This window comes from Urocitellus parryii, chromosome 7 (assembly GCF_045843805.1).
Source record: "Urocitellus parryii isolate mUroPar1 chromosome 7, mUroPar1.hap1, whole genome shotgun sequence".
Classification (NCBI taxonomy): Eukaryota; Metazoa; Chordata; class Mammalia; order Rodentia; family Sciuridae; genus Urocitellus; species Urocitellus parryii.
The window spans coordinates 20086547-20108693 of record NC_135537.1 but is presented as its reverse complement, the minus strand read 5'-3'; the positions used below and the strand labels follow the sequence as shown (position 1 = coordinate 20108693).

Genomic DNA, 22147 nt, shown 5'->3' with positions numbered 1-22147 from the left:
AGATTTAGGTTGTCCAGTCATTCAATTGTGTTTTAATGACAATCAAATCTGCAGGCACTAAGCTCTGTGAGTAATGATTAACCGGGCAAGGCCCTCCACTGTTGTGGTGGAGCTGATAAGTGATTCAAAGACAAGGCTGGTGCTAGTCATTACTGTGATGACAAACAAAGCTGTAAGAATGAAACAGCTGAAAGATTTAAATGAGTTAATTAATGTGATGATGCTTTTTTGATGAAGAACTAATAAAAATGTAAAATAAAGTGAACATTGGGCAGGAGACCAGCTCATCCTGGTTTACCCAAGACATTGCCCTTTTTAGCCCTGAAAATCCTCTAGTCCAGGCTGATCCAGATACCTGGTCACTCTACAAAAGAATCAAAATCAAATACCTACAGATGGTAAAGTACATGAATGAAGAAGAGGGTGTGTGTGCGTGTGTGGAGGGGAAAAAAACAAAGCACACAATGAAAATGGAGACTTGTCTGCCCCCTGGGGGAAAAGAGGAGGCAAAGAGACTTGAAGAAGGAACACAGTCAGGGTTTCAGTGTCTCCTGCACTGCAATTCCAAACCAGTCTTTTATTTTACTAGAAGAAGGAAAAGTAAGAGAAGGGGGAGGAGGAGGAGGAGGAGGAGGAGGAGGAGGAGGAGGAGGAGGAGGAGGATGAGGAGGAGGAGGAGGAGGAGAGGAAGGAGGTCGAGGAGAAGTAGAGGAAGGAGGAGGAGGAGAAGGAAGGAGGGGAAGGAGGTCGAGGAGAAGTAGAGGAAGGAGGAGGAGGAGAAGGAAGGAGGGGAAGGAGAAGGAGGACGAGGAGGAGAAGTAGAAGAGGAGGAGAGGAGAAAGAGAAGGAGGAGGAGGAGGAGGAGGAAGAAGAGGAGGAGGAGGAGAAGATGATGACGACAACATCCAAAGCAGCAGACACAAACAGTGACCCACAGAAAATCCAGCTGGTCATATCTGTTTCTGTCTGGCCAAAAAAACTAAGAGGAGTTGTCAATTTTTTTTTTAATGGTTGGAAAAAACCCTAAAGGACAGCAATATTTTTTGATTCATGAATACTTTATGAAATTCAAATTTTTCCAAGATAAAGCTTATTGGAACATGGCAAAACCCATTCATTTACCTACTGTTTATAGTTGCTTCTAAACTTCAACAGTAGGACTGAGCAGTTAGAGACCACGTGACAAAGCCTGAGATATTTACTATCCGATCCTTTACCGACTGAACTAAAAAACAGGCAAATAGATTCCTGCTGATGGTTGACAGGAAAAATAGCCAACCAACAATTAAAATATCTTTTAACATTGCAAAAAAGGTCAAAAGCTGGATTTTTACATGAAATTTATTGAATATTAAATATTGATATCTAATTCAATTGTAATAATATATGAGCTCAATAAAGCAAATTGCAGTCTGTATCTAGCCTGCAGGTCACCATTTTATGAAGTCTGATGCACATCCTGCATTAATAAACACTGACCCCGTGATATTTATACTAGTTCCTTAATTTGAAAGCAAAATTTATTACAGCTGACTATTCATCAGGTTACTTTCAATTTCATATTTGTTTATGATTCAATTTCTCCACCCATCAGTCCCTTTCCAGGATCTCCAAGTCTTAGCAACAGCCCATAAGGCCTTTTTTTCCATCCTAAATTAAATAAAATCCACCTTCAAGGCTACCTCTCTATTTCCTCCTCAGATTTCTTCAAAGGACAGTCTATACTCACCTCCTCCAATGCAGCCTCTCATTCTCTCTTCAGAACACCTCATTGAATGTACTTTCAAGAAAGACCCCATTGCAAAACTCAGTGGGTACTTTCAAACTATCTGACTTAACTTCTCTCTAGTGTTGACATCACTGAACAATTCTTTTAAAAGTGATTCTACCTTTGGACTATTTACAGTCTCTCTCTCTCCCTCCTTCCCTCCCTCCCTCTCTCCCTCCCTCCCCCCACTTCTTCTCCCTCTCCCCTCCCCCTTCTGGGCTCTATTTCACTTAGCTAATATTCATTGAACACCTGACTTGTAAAAGCAGGGTACATGGTGCTAAAGCATTTTCCAAATGTAGCTGGAATGTATCTTATGTCACCAGAAATAAAACTTTCTTTATATCCTTAAAATAAAGAATCTAAACATCCGGCTTGCATGACTGATGTGATGTTTAATTCAGTTTTTATTGAGGTCTCCACATTTTCCTTAGAGTCATATCAGATCTGGTAAATGGAAAATGATGGGAGAAGCACATCTTCATCAAGCACATCCAGTCCCTTGATGTTTGCCAGCCTTCTGTCCCCAAGCCATGGCCAGGACACAGGGTTTAGGATTCCCCCGCTATAAAGATCACACAGCACATCCCAGAATGAACCACCTACTTAGATCTACAGATTTCTCTCCATTTCTGAATCCCAGGAAATCTCCCCTTCTCTCTGGCTTTCTGAATACTATTTCTTTTTGCCTCTTGAATAAATTCGAGCTTTCACAAAAGTCATGCAGTTCAGTTATTTCAGATTGTTCCCACTTCCCACTTCCCACTCCACTCTGAGGATGGGGGGCAGAGGGACAACCAAAGCCAGGAAATCACTCTAAAAGGGTATGCCTTCTTTGGTGGGAAGTGGAGATAAAATTACAGAAGACTGACCAACTTACATTTCAAAGAAGTCTCCTCTCTTAATTATGATGCCATCTCTGAGAAGTGAGTATTATCATCCCTTTAAGGGTGAAAAAATTTAAAGGAGCTCAAGGCCACAGAGCTACAAAGGTTTTTAGCTTTTACCCTGCCTAAGAGAGCTGGTCTCCTAGCTTCTACCCTGAGATGCTGGTGTACTTCCTCCAGCAAGGGTTTCCTCACTCCATATGCTTTCCAAGGCAATGTCGCCCAGAGACATCGGATCAACTGTCACCTACATGCCAGGTGTGCAGTTTCCTCCTTAGCTCCAATCTCCTCCTTCACGTGATTCCTGGTCATCTTCTCAGTGTGCCTTGTTCATACTTTAAATTCTGCCCTTTCAAAACTGATTCATTATCTCCTTGTTACCCCCCTCTTCTTCCACTTGTTCCTGCCTGGAAGTCTCAGTGAGTGGCCCCGTCCTCTCCCTAAGTGTCCAAATTAAAAATCTCTGAATTATCCTCTGTTCTTTCTGCCATTGAATCTCCTGTTTCTCTCTTAAATTTTTCCCTCTTTTCCATCCGCAAAGCTACTGACATTGTTTGGGACTTCATTCTCACAACCAGTGACAGCCCAATTCTTTCTCAGAAACCTGAAATTATGCTCGGCCTTGAAGACTTGAAGTTTCTAAGTTATAACACTGATCATCTGTCTCCAACATTAAAATATCTGGGAGTAGCCCAGTGCCATCAGAATGAAACTTATATTATTTCAGCAAATTCTTTTGTTATTTGTTCTCAGACTCTCCAGTCTAACTTTTGGCCCCAACATCCCAATTCCAAACCCAGCATGAACATGCTACACGAAACTAATTTCCAATTCCATTCCCTGTGCATTTGAGAGCTCTTAAAACCCCAAGTTTTGCAAGTGTTGGCTAGAACTGGTTTCATTTTCTCCAGGAAAGACACTTCCTAATCCTTCATGTACCTTGTTGGCTTAAACTCCATTTTCTTATACCTCTTCTGATCAAGGAAGCTTGGCATGTTGTCCAGAATGGGTTTTAGAGTTAGAACTGTTGCCTTTCTGCTCTCTACCTATGTGATCTTAGCAAATAAATTTACATCGACGACACTAATTTTTCACAGGTACAAAGTAAGTAGTTCAATATGAACCTCAGAATTGTGATTAGTGAAACAGACCAATGATTCTTTCAGTATAAGGTCACTTTGGCATACTGTAGTTGCTTAGTAAATGCTAATTTCCACATCATAAACAAACCATTCTTCTTTTCTTGCTAAGTGCATTCTGTGATATAAATATATTTTAACATATATACATGACCCACTGTATTGTGAAATGTTTAAAGTTAAACATCATTTTAGGCATTTTTATATTTGCAGTATCCTCATCTCATTCTTATTCATTAAATTAAATATTAACTTTTATTAAATGCCAAATAAATTCAATTTTGCAAAGAAAAAGTATACCTAATATGCAGTGAGTAAATTCTTGCCTTTAAAGATCAAGAACAACATTTCCACTTCTGATCAAGATGACATAAGAAGAACTAGATTTTTTCCACTCACCTGAAACAACAAAAAGCTTGGGAAAAAATATATATATGTATGTGTGTGTATATATATATATATATATATATATATATATATATATATATGTAAAACAATGACACTTAAGACATTGACATCAAGCAAGAAAGGACAATGATTTCTGAGAAATGGGAAACAAATGAGATGACCTTATGGTTGTCCAAGTTTGCTGCTGAGAGGAAGTCTTGTGACCACAAGGCAGGGAGGGACAGCCCAGGGACAGCCCAGTCATCTGGCACTGAGGAGATGAAGCCAGGGTTCAAGATGGCGAGACAGGCATATTTCACAGGACAGAATACCAGGGTTAAGAGAACTGCACAGAAAGAACTCCAGAGGGCTGCAGAGACCCCCTCAAGCATTCAGCTGTAGTGCAAAATTTCACATGAGCATGGTTATCATTTAGAATACTACAAAAGGTCTTGTCTCAGTAGTAGGAATGAAATAGACTGTCATTCTGGCCACACCTAATGCAGCTGTTATCATATATAACAAGGCTTAACAGCAAACACAAGTTTGTTTGTTTTCCTGAGAAAAATTTCCAAGATTTCCCTCCCTCCAAATATAACTTCCTCACAGAATAAGGCTCAAGAATAGTTAAAGGAATGCAGAAATCCTGTACCCAAAATCATAAGATTTGCAATGCCTAACACATGATAAAAAATTACCAGATAACAGAAAGATACAACCAGTGTAAAAAGAAAACTCAATCAATTAAAATGGACCGAGAAATAACATAGATAAGATTTCATAGACTAAGACATTGTAAGTATTGTTATAATCACATTCCACATGTTACTAATATTAATATTATTAATATGCCAGCTTTAAATTGAATTTTGATAAGTAAAAATTATGAAGTTTGTGATGAAAGATGAAAAATACTAAACAGAATTAAAAGGTTAGACTTTTCTATAAGAAAAAAAATAGTGAACTTGAAAACAAAACAATAAAAATATGGAATGAAATTCATAAAGGAAAAAAAAAGCCTAAACATAAACAGTGGAATTCGATAAACCAAATACACATGTAATTTGAGTCCCTCAAAAAATCCAAAACAATACTTGAGGAAATAATAGTCTTACATTTTCTAAGTTTGATGAAAACTATGAACTCACTGAGCCCAACCACAAGAAACATGCACAAGATAAATCAAGGAGCCTCAAAATCACATTGCTAAAAACTGTGACAGAAAGAATATCTTATGAGCAGCTAAAGAAAAAAGAACAAAGATAAGAAAGACAGAGTTTCCTTAAGAAATAATACACACTAGAAGACAATGAAGCCATACATTTGAAGCACTGAAAGAAATAATTGTCAAGTGAGAATCCTTCACCTATGGAAAATATCTTTGGAAGTCAGAAGTGAAATAAAGACCATTCAGATATACAAATGCTGGCCTATTTAAGTTAGGAGAGACACTAAGCACATAGGTCAGGGAGACTCAATAATTATTAACATGCCAATTCTAAAAGATTTCAAGATAGAGCTAATAAAATCCCAATGGAAATTTTTCTAAAAATTATAAGGTGATCTTAAAATTTACATGGAAATGCAAAGAACCTACAATAGACTGAATTACCCAAGAAGAAGAAGAAGAAAAGAAGAAGAAGAAGAAGAAGAAGGAGGAGAAGAAGAAGAAAGTTGGAAGGCTGATAATGTTTGAATTTTAAAATTATTAAAAAATAATAGTAATTAAAATGGTACTGTGTTAGTATAAAAATAGACATGTAAATTAGTGAACTAGAAAAAGAGCCCAGAAGCAAACTCACACCTACCTGCATAGCTGATCTATGGAATTGGGAAAGTGAAATGGCAGATAAAACAAATTGCTTTTTTTAAAAAAAAAATAGTGCTGGAAAAATTGTATATTTTTATACAGAAAAAAATAATGGTTGAATACCATATACCACATACAAATCTAATACAAAATGAATCATAAACCTAAACCTAAAGGTAAAACTTCTAAAGTTTAAACTTCAAGAACAAAATGAAAAAATAAAAAATGTTGTCTTGAGTTAGGAGAAGATTTCTTAGATACCATACCAAATGTATAATTTATTAAAGAACAAATTAATGAATTGTACTTCATCAAAAATTTTAAAAATTTCGTCTTCAAAGGATATCATAGACAAGTCTCAGACTGAGAAAAAATTGTCACAAGATACATTTGAGAGATTTGAATCTAGAATATGTAAATACCTCTTAAAATCATTAGGAAACAAATAAGTCAAGTTTTTTTATAATTTGACATTTTTAAATGACTAAAATATTTTAACAGAGATTTCCTAAATAAAATATATGGATGGCAAATAATCACATGAGAACACTGGGAAGTGCAGATAAAAAAAGTAAAATACCACTACTGCACCTATTGGTGGAACTCTCACACACTACTTGTAGGAATGTAAAACACAACAACCACTTTGGGAAACAGTTTAACAGTTATTTAAGAAGGTAAATATATGCCTACCTACCACAGGGTCAAGCCATCCCACCCGAAGGTGTTTACCAAAGAGAAAAGAAAGTGTATGTCCACGGAAAGACTTGTACACAAAAATCCCTAACAGTTTTTTGTTTGCAATAGCTAAAAGCTGAAAATAACTCAAAGGTCCACCAACAGATGAATAAGTAAACATGCCATATGTATACAATGGGATACTACTACTCAATAATTTGAAAGGAATGGACTATTGATACAGACTCCCAACTAAATGAGCCTCAGAATAACTACCCTGAGTCAAAGAGCCAGACACAAGAAGCACATGCTGTACTGTTCAATTAGTAGGAAACTCTGTAAAATGCCAGCTATAGTAACAGAAAGCAGATCAGGGCTGGGGGTGAGTGGGAGGGGTGGTATGGTTTAGGAATAAAAGAGAGTACTAAGGGACGTGAGGAAACACTTGGGTGAATGGATGTACTCACTATTATGATCATAAGAATTGTTCCATAGTGTATACATATGTCAAAGTTATCAAATTGTGTATTTTAAATATATGCAGCTGATTATGTCAGTTTGTTTCATAAGGATGGAAGGAGGAGAGGAGGAAGAGAAAGAGGAGGAGGACGAGGAAGAGAAGGAGGGGAAGCATCTGCCAGAGCTCATCCTGTCTACTTCTACATTCCAGCCAGACCTTGACATCCTTGCCAAGGGGGTCAAGGATATGCGCTTCCTAGAAATGCCGCCCAAACGGGAACCACCAGCACTCTAGGCTGGACCTCCAGCAATGCTCTTCTCTCCAGCTCATAAACGTGAACATCTGAGTTTTGTTCATTGCTGTCCCAAACCATCCTTCTCCAAGCCATGGGAGAGTTTCCATCGCCTTTACCACTTCCCACCCACAGGGCAGCCCAGTCCTGACTCAGCAGGGAGATAGTAAGGGAAAGTTGAAGGAAGAGAAATATAAACAGGAGGGGTCATCTGGACCCACCCACAGACACCCGCTTCCCAACTACCACAGGGATAAAGGGCACGGGAAGCTGGGAGCTGCGTCTCTTGGGAAGAGTTGCGCAAACCAAGTTGGCACCAAATACTGCCTTTGTTCAGAGATTTTTTTGTTGTTGTTGTTAAAGTCAACCCACTTATAAACAACTCAGAATGTTTTCACCCTTGGGAAACCATGTGGCTGCTTTCCTGGTTTATCCCATTACAATGAGCTCATTTTAGAGAGGCAGTTTCTGAATCCATCCGCTAGAGCAGGACCACCATGCTAGCGGGTGGCTTGCAACTTGCTCAATGAAAGCATGAATGGACCAAGGTCTCTGTATTTAAAAAAAAAAAAAAAAAGTAGTACCCCAACTTAAAATAGTCTTCCAGACCTCATTTTAATAGAGTCCCTGTCCATTCAGGGACTTTAATAAATAACCCCACAATTAATGACGTGTTTATCGGCAAAGCCACTTACCTGAAATACACAGTGGTTGATGTTCTCTCTGGGCATTAAGTTTATTTATGAGAGAGAAACACTTGGCCTAAGGATAGAAATAGAGCAGCAGTATTCAACTAAATTTGCAACTGTTCTCCCCCAGGAACCTCAGGTATAACCTATTTTGGGAAGAGTTCAATTTGAGGTGATATGGAAATCTAGCCCAGCATGGAGCTTGCAACTATTTTAAAAAAAAATTTTTTTAAAAAGCCCCTCTCCCTTGCAATGCTACTGTTGGGAGACAGTTATACTGTTATAGCGTTTAGTAAGTGGATGCCCTTATCAGATCTATTTTTATGTGGATTTATATTCAGAGAATAAAATGTAATTCTTACACATCTGTAGTCTTACATCAGATCCTGTCACATCTTGCTGGAGACTTTTCAGTTACTTTCCATTTGCAATTTGAATGGAATCCAAATGTCTCTATAGGGCCAACCAGGCCTCAGTGGGCCTGACCCAGTCCCCACCAACCTTGCCACCTCGCTTAGGCACACGTGTTTTCTTTCCCATCCTCCATATCCCGAGATCTTTCCATTGGTCATGCTCTTTCTTCTTGTCCCTATTCTTCTCAAGGCCAACTCTTCTCCTCTCCCGGTTCTGGGCTGCAATGTCATCTACAAGGGCTCTTTCCTTTCAGTCCCCTTGTCACTCTCCACCTGTTTAACTCTTCCATAACACATAGCTAACTAAACTTCAGAGCCTAGAGTTTTGTTTGGTTTGGGGTACCAAGGATTGAACTCAAGGGCACTCAACCACTGAGCCACATTCCCAGCCCTATTTTGTATTATATTTAGAGACAGGGTCTCACTGAATTGCTGAGTGCCTTGCTTTTGCTAAGGCTGGCTTTGAACTCAAGATCTTCCTGCCTCAGACTCTGGAGCCGCTGGGATTATAGGCATGCTCTACCTGCCTGGCTAGAACCTGGAGTTTTAATAGGATATTTTTCTTTCATTAAAGAGTAACCAGCATCAGGTCAGGAAATATTTATTTTATTCACCTGTTTTATAGGCACTGACATATAGTAGATACTGGATAAATCACTGTTGAATACTGAATGGATAATGAACCATATTCCAATTCTTTTTTACCTTTCTTTAACCCTACCCCAAACTCCAAAATCCCATTGAAACATTCTTCCTCATCCACATACCCATTTTTCCCTTTATAAAATCTTCCCTGAGCTTCCCATTTTTTCCTGATTAGAGACAAGGCTTATTGAGTGCCAAAGATATTCCCAGACTACAGTGGGTACTAAATTAATGTTGCTATCATTAGTAATACTATGATCACTTCTTCCAACCTATTGCTAGAGCTATGTTTCTCAAACATCAGTTTTTCTCTCACCACCTTCACAAGCATTCCCATATTCCCAGTACCATCTTCCTACTTTTGATGTCATGATTTTTTATTTATGCAATGTCTTCCTTCTTAAATTAACATATTTTAAAGGAAAATTTATAGAAATTAAAAACTCCTTTCATTTATCATAAAAAGGAGCAATTATAAAAATTAACATATTGAAAACAAACAATATACTCTTCTTTTTTCTTCCTAAAGGGAGATGAGCAACTGTTAGAAAAGTAACAATCCTAATATATTAGTGACAACACTGATATGAAAACTATAATCGTTCTCCATGATAGTCAAAAAGACTGAAAATTTTTGAACGTCTTCCTCACTCCATACATCAGTTATTATTTAAAGCCAAAATTATGTCCTTCTAAAATCACCCTACATACTATTCAGCCTCTCTGTCATATTGTATTGTTACACGGTTCACTTGGGATTTAGCATTCTCCACTTTGGGTAGTTACATGCTCATGTCTATATTTCAACTCACTGTTTTGTTTCTTTTTATATCTACCATGGTTCTTAGGTCGACACCTTGCACAGAATTATCAATGCAATATCAACTGAGTCTAATTCTTTGAGTTTTGAACCAACTTGATAAAAAAGACAATTCTTCCAATGTTCAGAATACTTTTTTAAGAGGTAGCTTTGGACTGGGTATTCAGGTATTCTCTCTTCCTTTTCCCTCTGCTCTTCTGATTTCTCACAGATATGTACCTCAGCCATCTCATCCAACCCCTGTATTTACATACCAAGGGAGCAACTAGGAAGAGGGCCCAGCACGAGAAATGTGTTCCTTATATGCATGAGTATACCTGAAGCAAGCCCTCTAATTTATTAGTAAAATAAAGGCCAAACAAAATGAGGAAAAAAACTGAATGTGTGATTTATTATATTTAAGATTGGTCTATAAGGTTTAAATATGTCTGTCATAGTTAACAGCAAATGAATGTAACTTTACAAAATCAGAATTTTGATACAGTACAGGACTAAATGTGGCAACTATGCATCGGAAAATTAATATTTCCTCAATGCAAATATCAAATCTGCAGCACCATTTAGAAGCTTCCACTAAAAACTCAAGCTGCAGTATTTATTACAAGGTCTACTCGGAACACAAGACTACCTAAATCAAGCATTAGAGAAAAACAGTGGAGTCATTCACACTTAACATGTCAGATTTGGTACAGGATTAAAATACTAAGTTTTTTAAATGTCCTGGTTTCAAATTAATAAATATAAACACAATATAAAAATATACACCAGTTGATAAGGCTGTACTGCAGATGATCAGAAAGTTAAATCTCGCTCTCATATGTATGCAGGTATGTCTTAAGTGTCAGAATTTCAGGGTAGCTGCGGCTGGTCTTTCGGAAGAAATCCAAACTGGTGAGATGTTCAATGTCCCGCACTCGAGCTGTGTGCATCTTTATGAGTTCTTCTACCCATTTTGACTCATCCTCTGAGCTCTGTAATGGAAATAAAGCAATCAGAGTCAGAATGTTCCAGAGGTGGTTCTCTAAAGGGTCATTCTACTCCAAGTCCACAGATGACCTCTACACACTCCTGCCCACAGCGCTAAAGCATGTCGCTCCTTCTTGACCTTCCTGTCACTCGGCAGCATTCCTGTTGGTAATGCACCACAAATACCTGGCCTGGGCTGTAAACATTTTCAACAGCAATTAGCTGTACCAAATAAATGAGACATGCGGTGTGAGAGGCACTCTTCTCAATAGGTTCTCAGAATGTAAATCAAAATTAGGAAAACCATAGACTCTGGAGAATTCAATAATTTGGTTCTTTTCCCGGCTGAAAAATGCAATGCTGACTACAGCGAACAGGTAATCTGAATACTCTCCTGCTTCCAAAGGAAAATGCAGAGCTGATACCCAATGCACAAAATTGTGTGTGTTTGCATTCTTAAGACTGTTCAAAAGAAGCCACCATATCAACTACATCATCTATCAGACTGCAACTAGTTGATATTTGAATAGTGAATTCAACTTGACACAGCTCAGCTGATGCACTTGGCACTTTGGGGCTTGAGAGGCCTGAGCTACAAATGTAGTACTGCCACTTCCTGGCTGTGTGAACTTGGTCATGATGCTTGACTTCAAGACCACATTTCTTTATCAACTCAAAGGTTAATACACTTACTTCAGCAGGTCCCTGGGAAGTAGGAAAAAAAAAAAGAGAGGGAGAAAGAGGGGGAAATAAGGTAAAGAAACATCATGAAGGAAAGGAAATCTCTTTCTGTCTCAGCTACTTGCCAAAAACTGCCTTGCTGTCTCAAATTCTAGATGCAAGATAGTCAGATGTCCCGCATCAAACCATTTATCTCAAGTCTAACTTAAAACCAAAAGGTAATTCAGGTGAAGCAGTACTTTGCTTCTCAAAAACATATTCTTTTATTTTGGAGGCAATTGGGAGAAAGAACAAGGTCTGAGAGCCCTGTCAATTACAAGTGTTTGCCTTCTTCAGTAGACGTGGGACAGGAGGGATTTACAAGTGATCTCATCGCCTAATTCCCTTGGGACTGAAATGACCCTCCCCACCCCCCACCCCCAAAAGAGTCTTTCTAGAAGTTGAAGTGTGGCTGCATGTCCCAGGGCTGAAAATGTTCAGATTTGCCCTCATCCAACTCTTGACCACTAGTGGTCTCAGTGAACTATCCACCAGAGCCCGAGAACCTGCAAAGATTTTCTCAGAAAGCTCCAACCCACACAGACCTGGACAGGGAGCTACAGAAACTTATGCCAGGACTAAATAAGTAGCATGACAGGGTAGGATCAGGAAACTGATGCCTGGCCATCCCAGGAAAATTAAGAAATGGGAAGAAATTGCTTTACAGCCTGGAGAAGTAAGGATTTTAGCCTTCCCTGCCCCACCCTCTTAGCCAACCTAACCAAGATCTCTACGACTCACAGGAAAGACCTAAATATAACTCTACCCACAACGGTACTGACCAATCCTCAGTGTGACCATATAATTAACGAAGTAGGAGGTCTCCAGATGGGTCAGGACCCCCTCAGAGTGAGCAGAGTAAGTATGAGGTTGTGCTTTGGGAGACTTTTCATATTTATCTCATTGGTTCGATTTTTCAATGGTAAGTCAGTCCAGCTTTCCCTTTGTAAATGCAATTATTTGAATATGTGGACAGAGGTGAAAGAGTTCTCCTAATTTAAATCATGGCAAACTGGGATTATAAGAATTCAAGGGGAAAAAAAATATGTCTTTTGCTACTTCTTTTCCTGGGAAGTGATTTGCCATTTTCTTTGGAAGGGCATTCTCTGCTGGTTTTCACATGCTAAAATCTGGTCTCTAATTTGTCAGTAGGAAAACCAGGCTTACGCTGCACATGAAGAATGTCATGCAAGATGAAAAACGAATAAATTTAAATAAAAGTCCATGCACCAAAGTCAGAGTAGGAAAAGAGAAACTTTAAAAGTTTATTTAACAGATTATTAAAGCAAACAATAGCACAGTCCATGAACTTGCCTCCTGTCTTTGTGCTATGGGTATTTTTTCTTCACCTGCCTTTTCTCTCTGACTTTCCCCTAAGCAGATTTGTGAATTCAAGCTGGGGCTTTGAAATAATCTTCAAAGCATGGACTGGTTTCTCTGTGGACAGAGGATTCTTTAGTAAGAAACATAGTGGAAGTGAACTTTACAAAAAAAAAAAAAACCTCTAAACTCTGCAGGTCAGCAACCAGTAGGCAGAGGAAGACCTGTGGGGACAGTACTGAATTACACTTTCCAGATAGAAAAAGTGGATCAGCTACAGAACTATCCCTTCCACTTAGTCTGAAACAGTGCTTTTCAAACTCTCCCTTCACCCAACTCCCCTAATGACATTAGAACTTGAACACGTATTTTCAAGAACTCTATATATACCTTAAATGTCCAACTCTATGTATGAAATGTCTTTGCAATCTTTATCTAAAAAAAACAAAAAAATGCAAGACAACTTTGATTTCACTCCACAGTATGTGTTTGTTTTTTTTGCAAAACTTTTACTTCCCAAGAAGTTCTTAGTAAAACTGAAGCTCAAAGAAAGTATTATAATGTTGCACAGAGGCATTACATCCCCCATTACTCCATTAGCTACTCTTATGGTTTTGAACAATCAAAATAAAGGTCAACTGTGAAGTCTGTGATATCTCACCTCTCAGTGCAGTTGCCTCACTTCTCCACCGCCCATCCAGTCATGCAGAGAGCCCCACTTATCCTTCAGGTATACTATTACTGCTTTCCACTGTCCTTTTTAAATGTCCTGGATCCTACTCCAGTTTAAGGTTTGCTATCTCACTCCTGTGAATCTCTCCCTTTGAACACCATGCCCAGCCTCCTCCAATTCAAGTTCACCTCCATAAAGCCTAAATGTTGCTCTTCTGATCAGACATTTTTCTTGGTTTATCTAATGACTGTGCAGAAAGAAAAGCTCCCAAGTGCCCAGGTTCTAACACAGAAATCTGGTAAATGGAAAAGAAAACAGGCTTCTATACATTCTGCCCTCCTACTAAGTCACCGGGCAGCATGTTTCCTTTATTATCTATAGGCTCCTCAACAGCTGATAAAAAGGTGTGTGTGTGTGTGTGTGTGTGTGTGTGTGTGTGTGTGTGTCTATGTAAGCATACATATATGGAGAGAGAGAGAGATGCCTCATAGGGTGATTTGATGATTAGAAATAATACATGTAGAAGACCTGCACAGTATCTGGATCACAATATGTACTCGATAAATAGTAAAAACTACTAGAACTGTTACTAAGACTATTATTACTATTACTACTATTACTCTATTTTTAATTTGTTTCCAAGCAACTTTTAAAATCATATCTCCCACTACTGGCCCTAATCACAATATCCTAGAAAAGCTTAACTCGATTTCTACACAACATTTTAAATATGTATATTTTCCTGCATCCTTTGTTTTGCTTTGAATATTCATAGCTCCAACTTTCAACCATAATTGAAGCCATAGCCCAAGAACTGCATTACCCACGAAGCTGATAATCTCTGTTGTCTTTTAGTATAGCAATGACTTAGCCAGGCATGTTGGCACACACCTGTAATCCTAGCAACTCAGGAGGCTGAAATAGCAGAATCACAAATTCAAGGCCAACCTTAGCAATTTAGTGAGACTCTATTTATAAAGTAAAAGCTAAAAAAAAAAAAAAAATGTTGAGGATGTAGCTCAGTGGCAAAGTGCCCCTGGGTTCAATCCCCAGCACCGTAAAAAAAGAAAGAAAAAAAAAAAGGAAAGCATTTTTTTTTTATCTGTTTTAATTGTAGCCTCACACTCTTGGCTGCCTGAGAGTAGTGACTATGTCTAACACAGTATTATAAAGGGAGAGATTCACAGGAGATTCATTGGAGTAGGATCCAGGACACTTATATCTTATATTGTATATCTTATACAATTTAGGGATTTGAATATGATTTGTTTACTAGCATTCTCTTCTGCAGATTACTTCCCTGCTTCTTCTACCAAGTGAAACAAATGCATAGACTATTACTTGTAGCAGGGACTTTGCATTACATTAAAAACATCTGAAGAGATTAGATGATTTTCCCCTTGTGCTGAATTAGTGCAGGATCAGGAGATAGCAAGGCTCCTGTCTTCCTGCTAGTGTTTGCTAAATGTACCCATTCACACACAGACACACACATAAAAATAAAAATCCATTAGAACACCAAGCCTCTATGTGTTAAATAATATTCTACCTGGGTCCTTCTTTCTTTTCACTTTGTTGGATAGTCCAAATGCTTTGTAATATGTGTGTTCTAGTTCAATGATAGGAGTGTAAATTATAAAAAAAAATTAATTATGAAAACAAATCCTAAAGGACTTTGTCTTTGAACTCACATTACAGCTCTCATCATTGTCTGGTCTATGAGGAAGGATGAATGAGGATACAGAGAGCGGGCCATCACACTTGTCGGCTGGCTGAGTGAAATCCAGGCAGCTGGTGATGATACTGTAGTAGTGAGTTGGAACAGGAATGGAACTGCCTTCCACATACCTGAAACGGGAAGGTGATATAAAATTGAGATATGGAAGCTTTCTTTTTTAAATGGTGACCAAAGGTTATTGCCTAAGTTACTCATTAATTCTCATTAATTCCCACTCAATTGAGTTATTTTTTCACTTCTTAGCACTGGCCCACTTCTATAGCTCTGAAAATAATGTCTGTCTGGCATCTTCTCCTTCCATCTGCAGAAGGAAAAAGATATTCCAGGTAAAGAAAATGGTCTGATCCAAGAGTTGGAGGCAGGAAATGGCAAATAGATCCAATTTGTAGAAATGAAAGTCTGGAGAGCTAACAAAAGACAAATTACAGTGGGTTGTCAGCCAAGATGTGGTGTTCGGATACTACTGTTTAGGAAATAATGTTCCATTGAAGGTTTTTATGGCAGAGCGTCATTATTACACCTATATTTTAGGAAGGTAACTCTCATAGAGTTGTAGAAAATGGACCAAAGTCAATGAGATATTGGACTTAGGGAAATAATAGCCCTTTCAACCTGCAATGAGACCCTGTCTTGGTACACAGAATTCATTTACCAAAGAAAGCATTAAGGACCAAGTGCTGGGGATGAGTCTAGAGGTATAAAAAATCATTTCCAGTACAGCAAAGTGCAGAAACTTACAATTTCTTACCTGTTTTTATAGTATCTTAATTTTAATCATTTTCCAAATATCAAAATTATAATTGAACTAAAAACTTAATATTGGTTAAACACTATGTATTTTGTGCTGGGGTTGTGGCTCAGTGGTAGAGCACTTGCCTAGCATGTGTGAGGCACTGGGTTCGATTCTCAGCACTATGTATAAATAAATAAAATAAATAGCAATAAATAATATAAGTAAAATTTTTAAAAAAACAATATGTATATGTATATAAATATATACATACATATATTATATGCATACTGTATATACTATATTCATAAACTATGTATGCATAAATATTATAATATATATATAAAACAATGATAATCAATAAAATAAATGTATAACTAAGATGAAATTTCTCTCATAAATAACTGGAAAAGGAGTAAGATAATTTCTATTTTAATAGTTCTCCATTACTTTAAAATAGCATTTTATTCCATAAACATCTATGACACAAAATTATGTATGTCTTACATGCCATGCTCCTCCCTTATTGTTTCCTGGGGGTATAAAATTAAATGATAACTCATTCTGAAGTTGTCATCTCTGTGTCTTCTTGCCTCCTCCCCTAAACTCTTGAGTTCCTTATGAAATCAACATTTGATTTATCCCCAATAGCATCAAAGAGAGGGATAGAGAAAATTAGATTCAATCAATTCATGCAATTTCCTAATGATATATAATGACTCAGAAAGTATAAAAGCTTCCAGAAGTCTCCCCAAATAATGGAGATAAGTGAAAATTATGATCTTTCCATTGAAGAGTTGTTACATAGAAGAACCAATGATAATTTTTTAAGTATTTGATATATTTTCTTTCATGGAATAGAAAACTGCATTTATTTCTCACAAAATGAAAAATTCCCTTTGAACCACTAATGCCACATTTAATCAAAGGTTCAAAAGAACTGAAGAATTAAAAAAAAAAAGATTCAATGAAAGAAAAGACTTAACGGTATTGACTCTTCTCTAGTACATGAATATTTGAAAAATAACCTTGGCTGATATCTTGGAACTTAAGCATCCCATAGTAAATGAAATGAAAAGCTTACTGTTTGATTTTGTCTTCTGTGTCATGTAAACCATCAAAGTCATAGTCAAATATTGGTCCACTTATTACATTTACTCCATTTCTTTCTGAGGCATATTTCTTCACCAATACCCTTTGGAAATAATTCCAGACCCCTGTGCAAAAACAAAAATCAGATCTTCTTAAACAAAACTCCTTGCTCTGGCCAGATTCTCTCTAGGATGCATTCTACAAGCCAAATGTCACAAGCCAAGAAACAATAGTACTGTTGTGGTTCGTGAGAGGAATCTATGCTAAACCATTATCTCTGTGTTTCATTTATAAAGGAGCCAAAGAAAAGATATGGAGCTATGAGATAATGGTAGGATTTAATTAAGATGGGGAAGGGTTCCCAGAAAAAGTTACTGAGCTGAAATCTGAAGGATGGATTAGTAGGTAAGACAAAGAGATGGAGGTAGAATGTGCCAGGTAGTGTGTGCACATACTAACTTTGCAGTAGGTACAAAAGTAGAAGTGTGGTCTTTCTGGGTGATTGAAAAGAAAGCACAGCTAGCTCACAAGTTTGTCCTTAGCGCCGACCTTTCCACGGAGCCCAAGCATGTTATCCAACCATCCTTCTCATAATCCACTTGAATATCTAATCATCATATCCAACAAAACATTACCCAAAGAGAATTCTTGATTTTCCTTCCAATCCTGCTCTGCCCCTGGTCTTCTCCATCACAGTTAATGGCACTCTCACCCAGAGAATTTGTTCAGGACAAATTCTAGGAGGCATCCCTGACTTCTCTCCTCACTCCTATAAGCAAATGCTCTCAAAGCTGTCTCAAAAATGCATCCCAGTCACCCCAAGTCAGACCACCTGTCACCCTATTCATGGCTTCCATCTTGATCTAAGTTTCCATGCCGTGTGAAGTGAACTACCACAGAAGACTTCTTCCTGGGCTCCCTGTGCAAAACTCTTACTTCTTGATAGTAACCATATGGATCCTTTTACACCACAAATCAGAATCAATCAATCCCCTCACCCATTGGGCTGGGGATGTGGCTCAAACGGTAGCGCACTCGCCTGGCATGTGTGCGGCCTGGGTTCGATCCTCAGCACCACATACAAACAAAGATGTTGTGCCCGCCTAAAAACTAAAGAATAAATATTTTTTTGGTTTTTTTTTTTTCTGTTTTTTTTTTTTTTAAGAATAAATATTTTTTAAAAAAAATCCCCTCACCCATTTCTAACACTGAAGAAGATTTTTTATTGTAACTACAATAAAAATCCAAATCCAATTCCCATCCACAGCCATGCCGACACCTGTGATTTTACTTCCAACCCCTATCCTCCCCTGGGTGCAAGGCTTTTTTCCTGTCCCCCGACCTTATCAAGTTTGTTCAAGCCTAAGCTTTTGCTTTTGCTCATTCTTTTGCCTGGAAAATTCATTCCATGGTCTCTTTTTGTCTGGTTTCGCTTCTATTACTCATTTCTCACTTCCAGTGTCACCCCCGGCATGGGACTCCCTTGTCCATTCTAATTCCAGTTTACATTATGGTCAACCAAAGGAACAGGAGAGGAGTGGAATGGACAAGAGAAGAGACTAGCAGGAGCAGAGAAGGCAAGCGATGAGTTGTTTCCCTAATATTAGGTCCAACTCACCACTATTTTACATGGGATTAGAGGTTCATGATGCTACCACTTCTTTCCTGTCCTTATTAAAAAGCACTTGGCCATCTTTCCCATAGGGTTTCCACGGCTCTTTCTATCTTCTGATTCTCTACTCTGAATAAAAATAGCAGAGCAGCCCACCAGAGCCAAAAACCTTGGATAATTACTTGTACCAAAGAAAGAAGGAGGACAGTAAGAGGAAAGGTCCAATGTTAACTTAAGCCAAAAGAGCAAGAGTGAGAGAGTGAAAGAGAGAAAGAGAGAGAGAGAGAGAGAGAGAGAGAGAGAGAGAGAGAGAGAGAAGAAATAACAATGGGAACAGTCAAAAGGCCAAACCCACAGAAATGTGGCATGAGAAAAAAACCATCCCCCTAGTGAAGAACAGCAAGCCCTCTGTCAAAGGCCTTGCCACACCAGCCGCAGGGTGGTACCGTGTGTTTCCTTTATTTCTGTTTGGTCCAAATTACATCAATGAAGAATAGAGAAATCCAGGAAATCCCAACTCATGGCAATTAAAAGAAGCTGTGCCCCCATTGTGAGAAATGTACCTATGTGAGTTTCTGAAATGTTTCTCAACTGAGTCTCAGAACAAACTAGGAAATCTTCCTTTAAAACCCGACTTTAAATTTTCATTCATAAGCAACAGATTCTAGCTTTGAGAACACCTTCATTTACTAACCAGGACATCAAATAAACATATTTTTCTCTAAACCATGCAGCCATTTCACCAAAGTTAAGCAGGGAGGCCTGCAACTGTAGCTGACATACCACAATTCCTCCTTCCTAATTTGAGACTCTATTTCAGCCCTGAGAGTCCTCAAACAGAACCCGATCTTCCACTGCCAAGCCAAATTAGAGAGAAGTACTTCTTTTTCCTACTTGTCCCATAAGCATGTAAGTTCTTTCACTGTAAATGAACTAAAAGGGAGTAAAATCTATTCCATACCACCTTCTCTGTCTCCAGATAAATGTACGGTTGGATGGTTGGATGGGTGGATAAATGGAGAGATGGAGGAATTAATTAATTATTTAATAGGAGAAAAAGAAAATGGATTATTTTTACCACTAAATAGATAAGTCATAAATCTATATGAGTCTTAGAGGTCATGCAGTAAAAGCTTTTAATTTTACAAATGAGAAGTCAAATAGCATTTTTATAATCACACAGCCAGTGGTCACACTTCAGAGATGAGAACTTGATTTAGAGGGCCAGAACTTATTGTGCCTATAAAATTCATAAAATCCTTACCATCCAAAACTCTTGTTGTCGTGTACAGATCAATTATGTCTTCAACGAAATGCAAACAATAGTTTGCACAGCCCTAAAGCCAACTGAAAATAATATTCTGATGAATGAAGACCCCTTAGGCTCTTGATGGGTTTCAGAGTTGGCATTCTATATGCATGAGCACCCCACAGGGGAGAGTGATTTCATGGCAATGTTCAGTAAGTAAATGTAGATGCTGTTAAGTGTCAAGTGACTTCCAAAATTCAGTGGAAACCTTTTTAACCACCAAAAGAATGAGTATTAAAATTGCAAGAACTAAAAGAAAAACACAAACGTGGTTCATTCAGTTTCTACCACTTATGACCTCTGTCACTTATGATGTCAACTTCTTAAATATAAACAAGGGATAAAGTACCTGCCCACCTTCCTCACAGATTCAAATTTGGGGTTCACGTAGAAAGTTTATATGAAAGTTTTTCAAAAATGTATGAAGGCTAAACACATGAAAGGTATTATCATTATTAAAATCAACATAGTGGTAGAAAAGGTAAGTGGTAAATTTAGAAATATTTACTTTCATAAATAACAGTTTATTAGGTAAATATTGGACTTACTTTTGAAAGCAGGATACATTGGGACCATATTGGTTACAAGGAATGCATCATATTTAGCCTCTGGCGAAGAACTCAGATCTAAACATCAAGAGAGCAAATAGTGTACATGACTTACCAAAATCTACATCAAAAGAAAAATAGTCTTCCAAAATGGTCCCATGGCAAGCAGGTAATAGATCTCCTCCTTTATTCCCACTCTTTGCCTCCTTTAGACATTTCTCCCCCTCCCCCACTCAGTCTTTTCCCTTCACTCAGTCTCTCTCAAAAATTGTTTTTCATTCTACCTAGTTCTTAAACTTAAGTACTTTGTAAAAGAATTCCTTGATTTCATTAGTGTAACTCAGACTTTTAAAAATAGTATCAAGATAATGAGACAATGAAAGGGTTCCACTTATTTTTAAAAGATCACCTTAAAATCACCAAAAGATTAATGTTTTCATTTTTTCAGATTCTCATGAAACAATGTAAGGAGGAACACAGAAGATTCCCTTGCACTTTAAAATTCTCCTGGAAAGTCGGATTTTTGAAAGTTGGTCATTGGCTAATTTTGGAAGGATCACAGAAAGTTCATCTCTACAATCTCTTGAGTGGCCCCTCTTAAAGAAAATCTGAGCCACCGAGACCCTAACTTCCTAGTTTCACACTCCAGAATGTACAGTATATCCCTGCCCCCAGCCAAGTGATCAGATCCAGACACTCTGTGACTTACAGGGAGGAAAGAGGAATCCGTAGGACATCTGCTTATCATTCTTGTAGGCCAAACAATTCTGACTGAAGCCTGGAGAAACACGGACGTCAGGGCGGACACAATTGGTCAGATGCTCAGGGATGCCAGAAACCTCAGCCTGCATGAGAGTCAAAGTTACTCAGTAATGCCATCGCAGAGAGAAGGCCAAATGACAGGGACACAGTAATGCCAGGTTACTCTGTCATGAGCAGCCCAAACCAAAACCCTACTGGCTTTTACTATAGCTCATATTCTGATATTCTGATTCCTTTAAATATCATTAGTTTTAAAAACAACAAGCCAGTAATTTTCAAACGCTTATTTTTTAGCAACAGAAGTCTTTTATCAAAGTCTTAAGGATAACAATATATAAAGCAGAAATCCCACTGCTGGAAAATGAATAGGCTTTCACAGATCATTTAAAAACTAACACATTTAGCAATAACAGACATCCTTTCCAAAAAAAAAGTGTGTGTACTCTTTATATGTGTGGGTATATATATTCATACATTTACACACATAAAGAACATATTATATATATAATATTCATATATAAGTAGAAGTATTCTTTTTATTTATATTCAGAAATTTAAAACACTTCAAGTGCCAAATAAATTTTTCCACTTCATGATGTAACCTATGTATCTCATCCTCATCACATTGAAGCTCCAACACAAAACTTTTAATAAATAAAAACAGGATGCCAATTTGTGGGAGAGGCTGT

The 22147-nt window shown here is 37.8% G+C and overlaps 1 protein-coding gene across 5 annotated transcripts in view; it reads right to left on the bottom strand.

Annotated features, from left to right (window-relative positions):
* Positions 1–10390: 10390 nt before the first annotated feature.
* The window catches only part of Enpp2 (ectonucleotide pyrophosphatase/phosphodiesterase 2), a 109303-nt gene continuing 97546 nt past the window's right edge, over positions 10391–22147 (bottom strand). For all 5 annotated transcript variants that reach the window (XM_026393863.2, XM_026393865.2, XM_026393866.2 and 2 more), the window contains 5 exons: positions 21406–21541; positions 20697–20774; positions 17220–17352; positions 15359–15515; positions 10391–10959 (listed from right to left, as the gene is read on the bottom strand). In XM_026393863.2, coding sequence (XP_026249648.2) covers positions 10789–10959; positions 15359–15515; positions 17220–17352; positions 20697–20774; positions 21406–21541 — 675 coding nt within the window. In that variant the 3' untranslated portion in view covers positions 10391–10788. The remainder of the gene's footprint in view (positions 10960–15358; positions 15516–17219; positions 17353–20696; positions 20775–21405; positions 21542–22147) is intronic.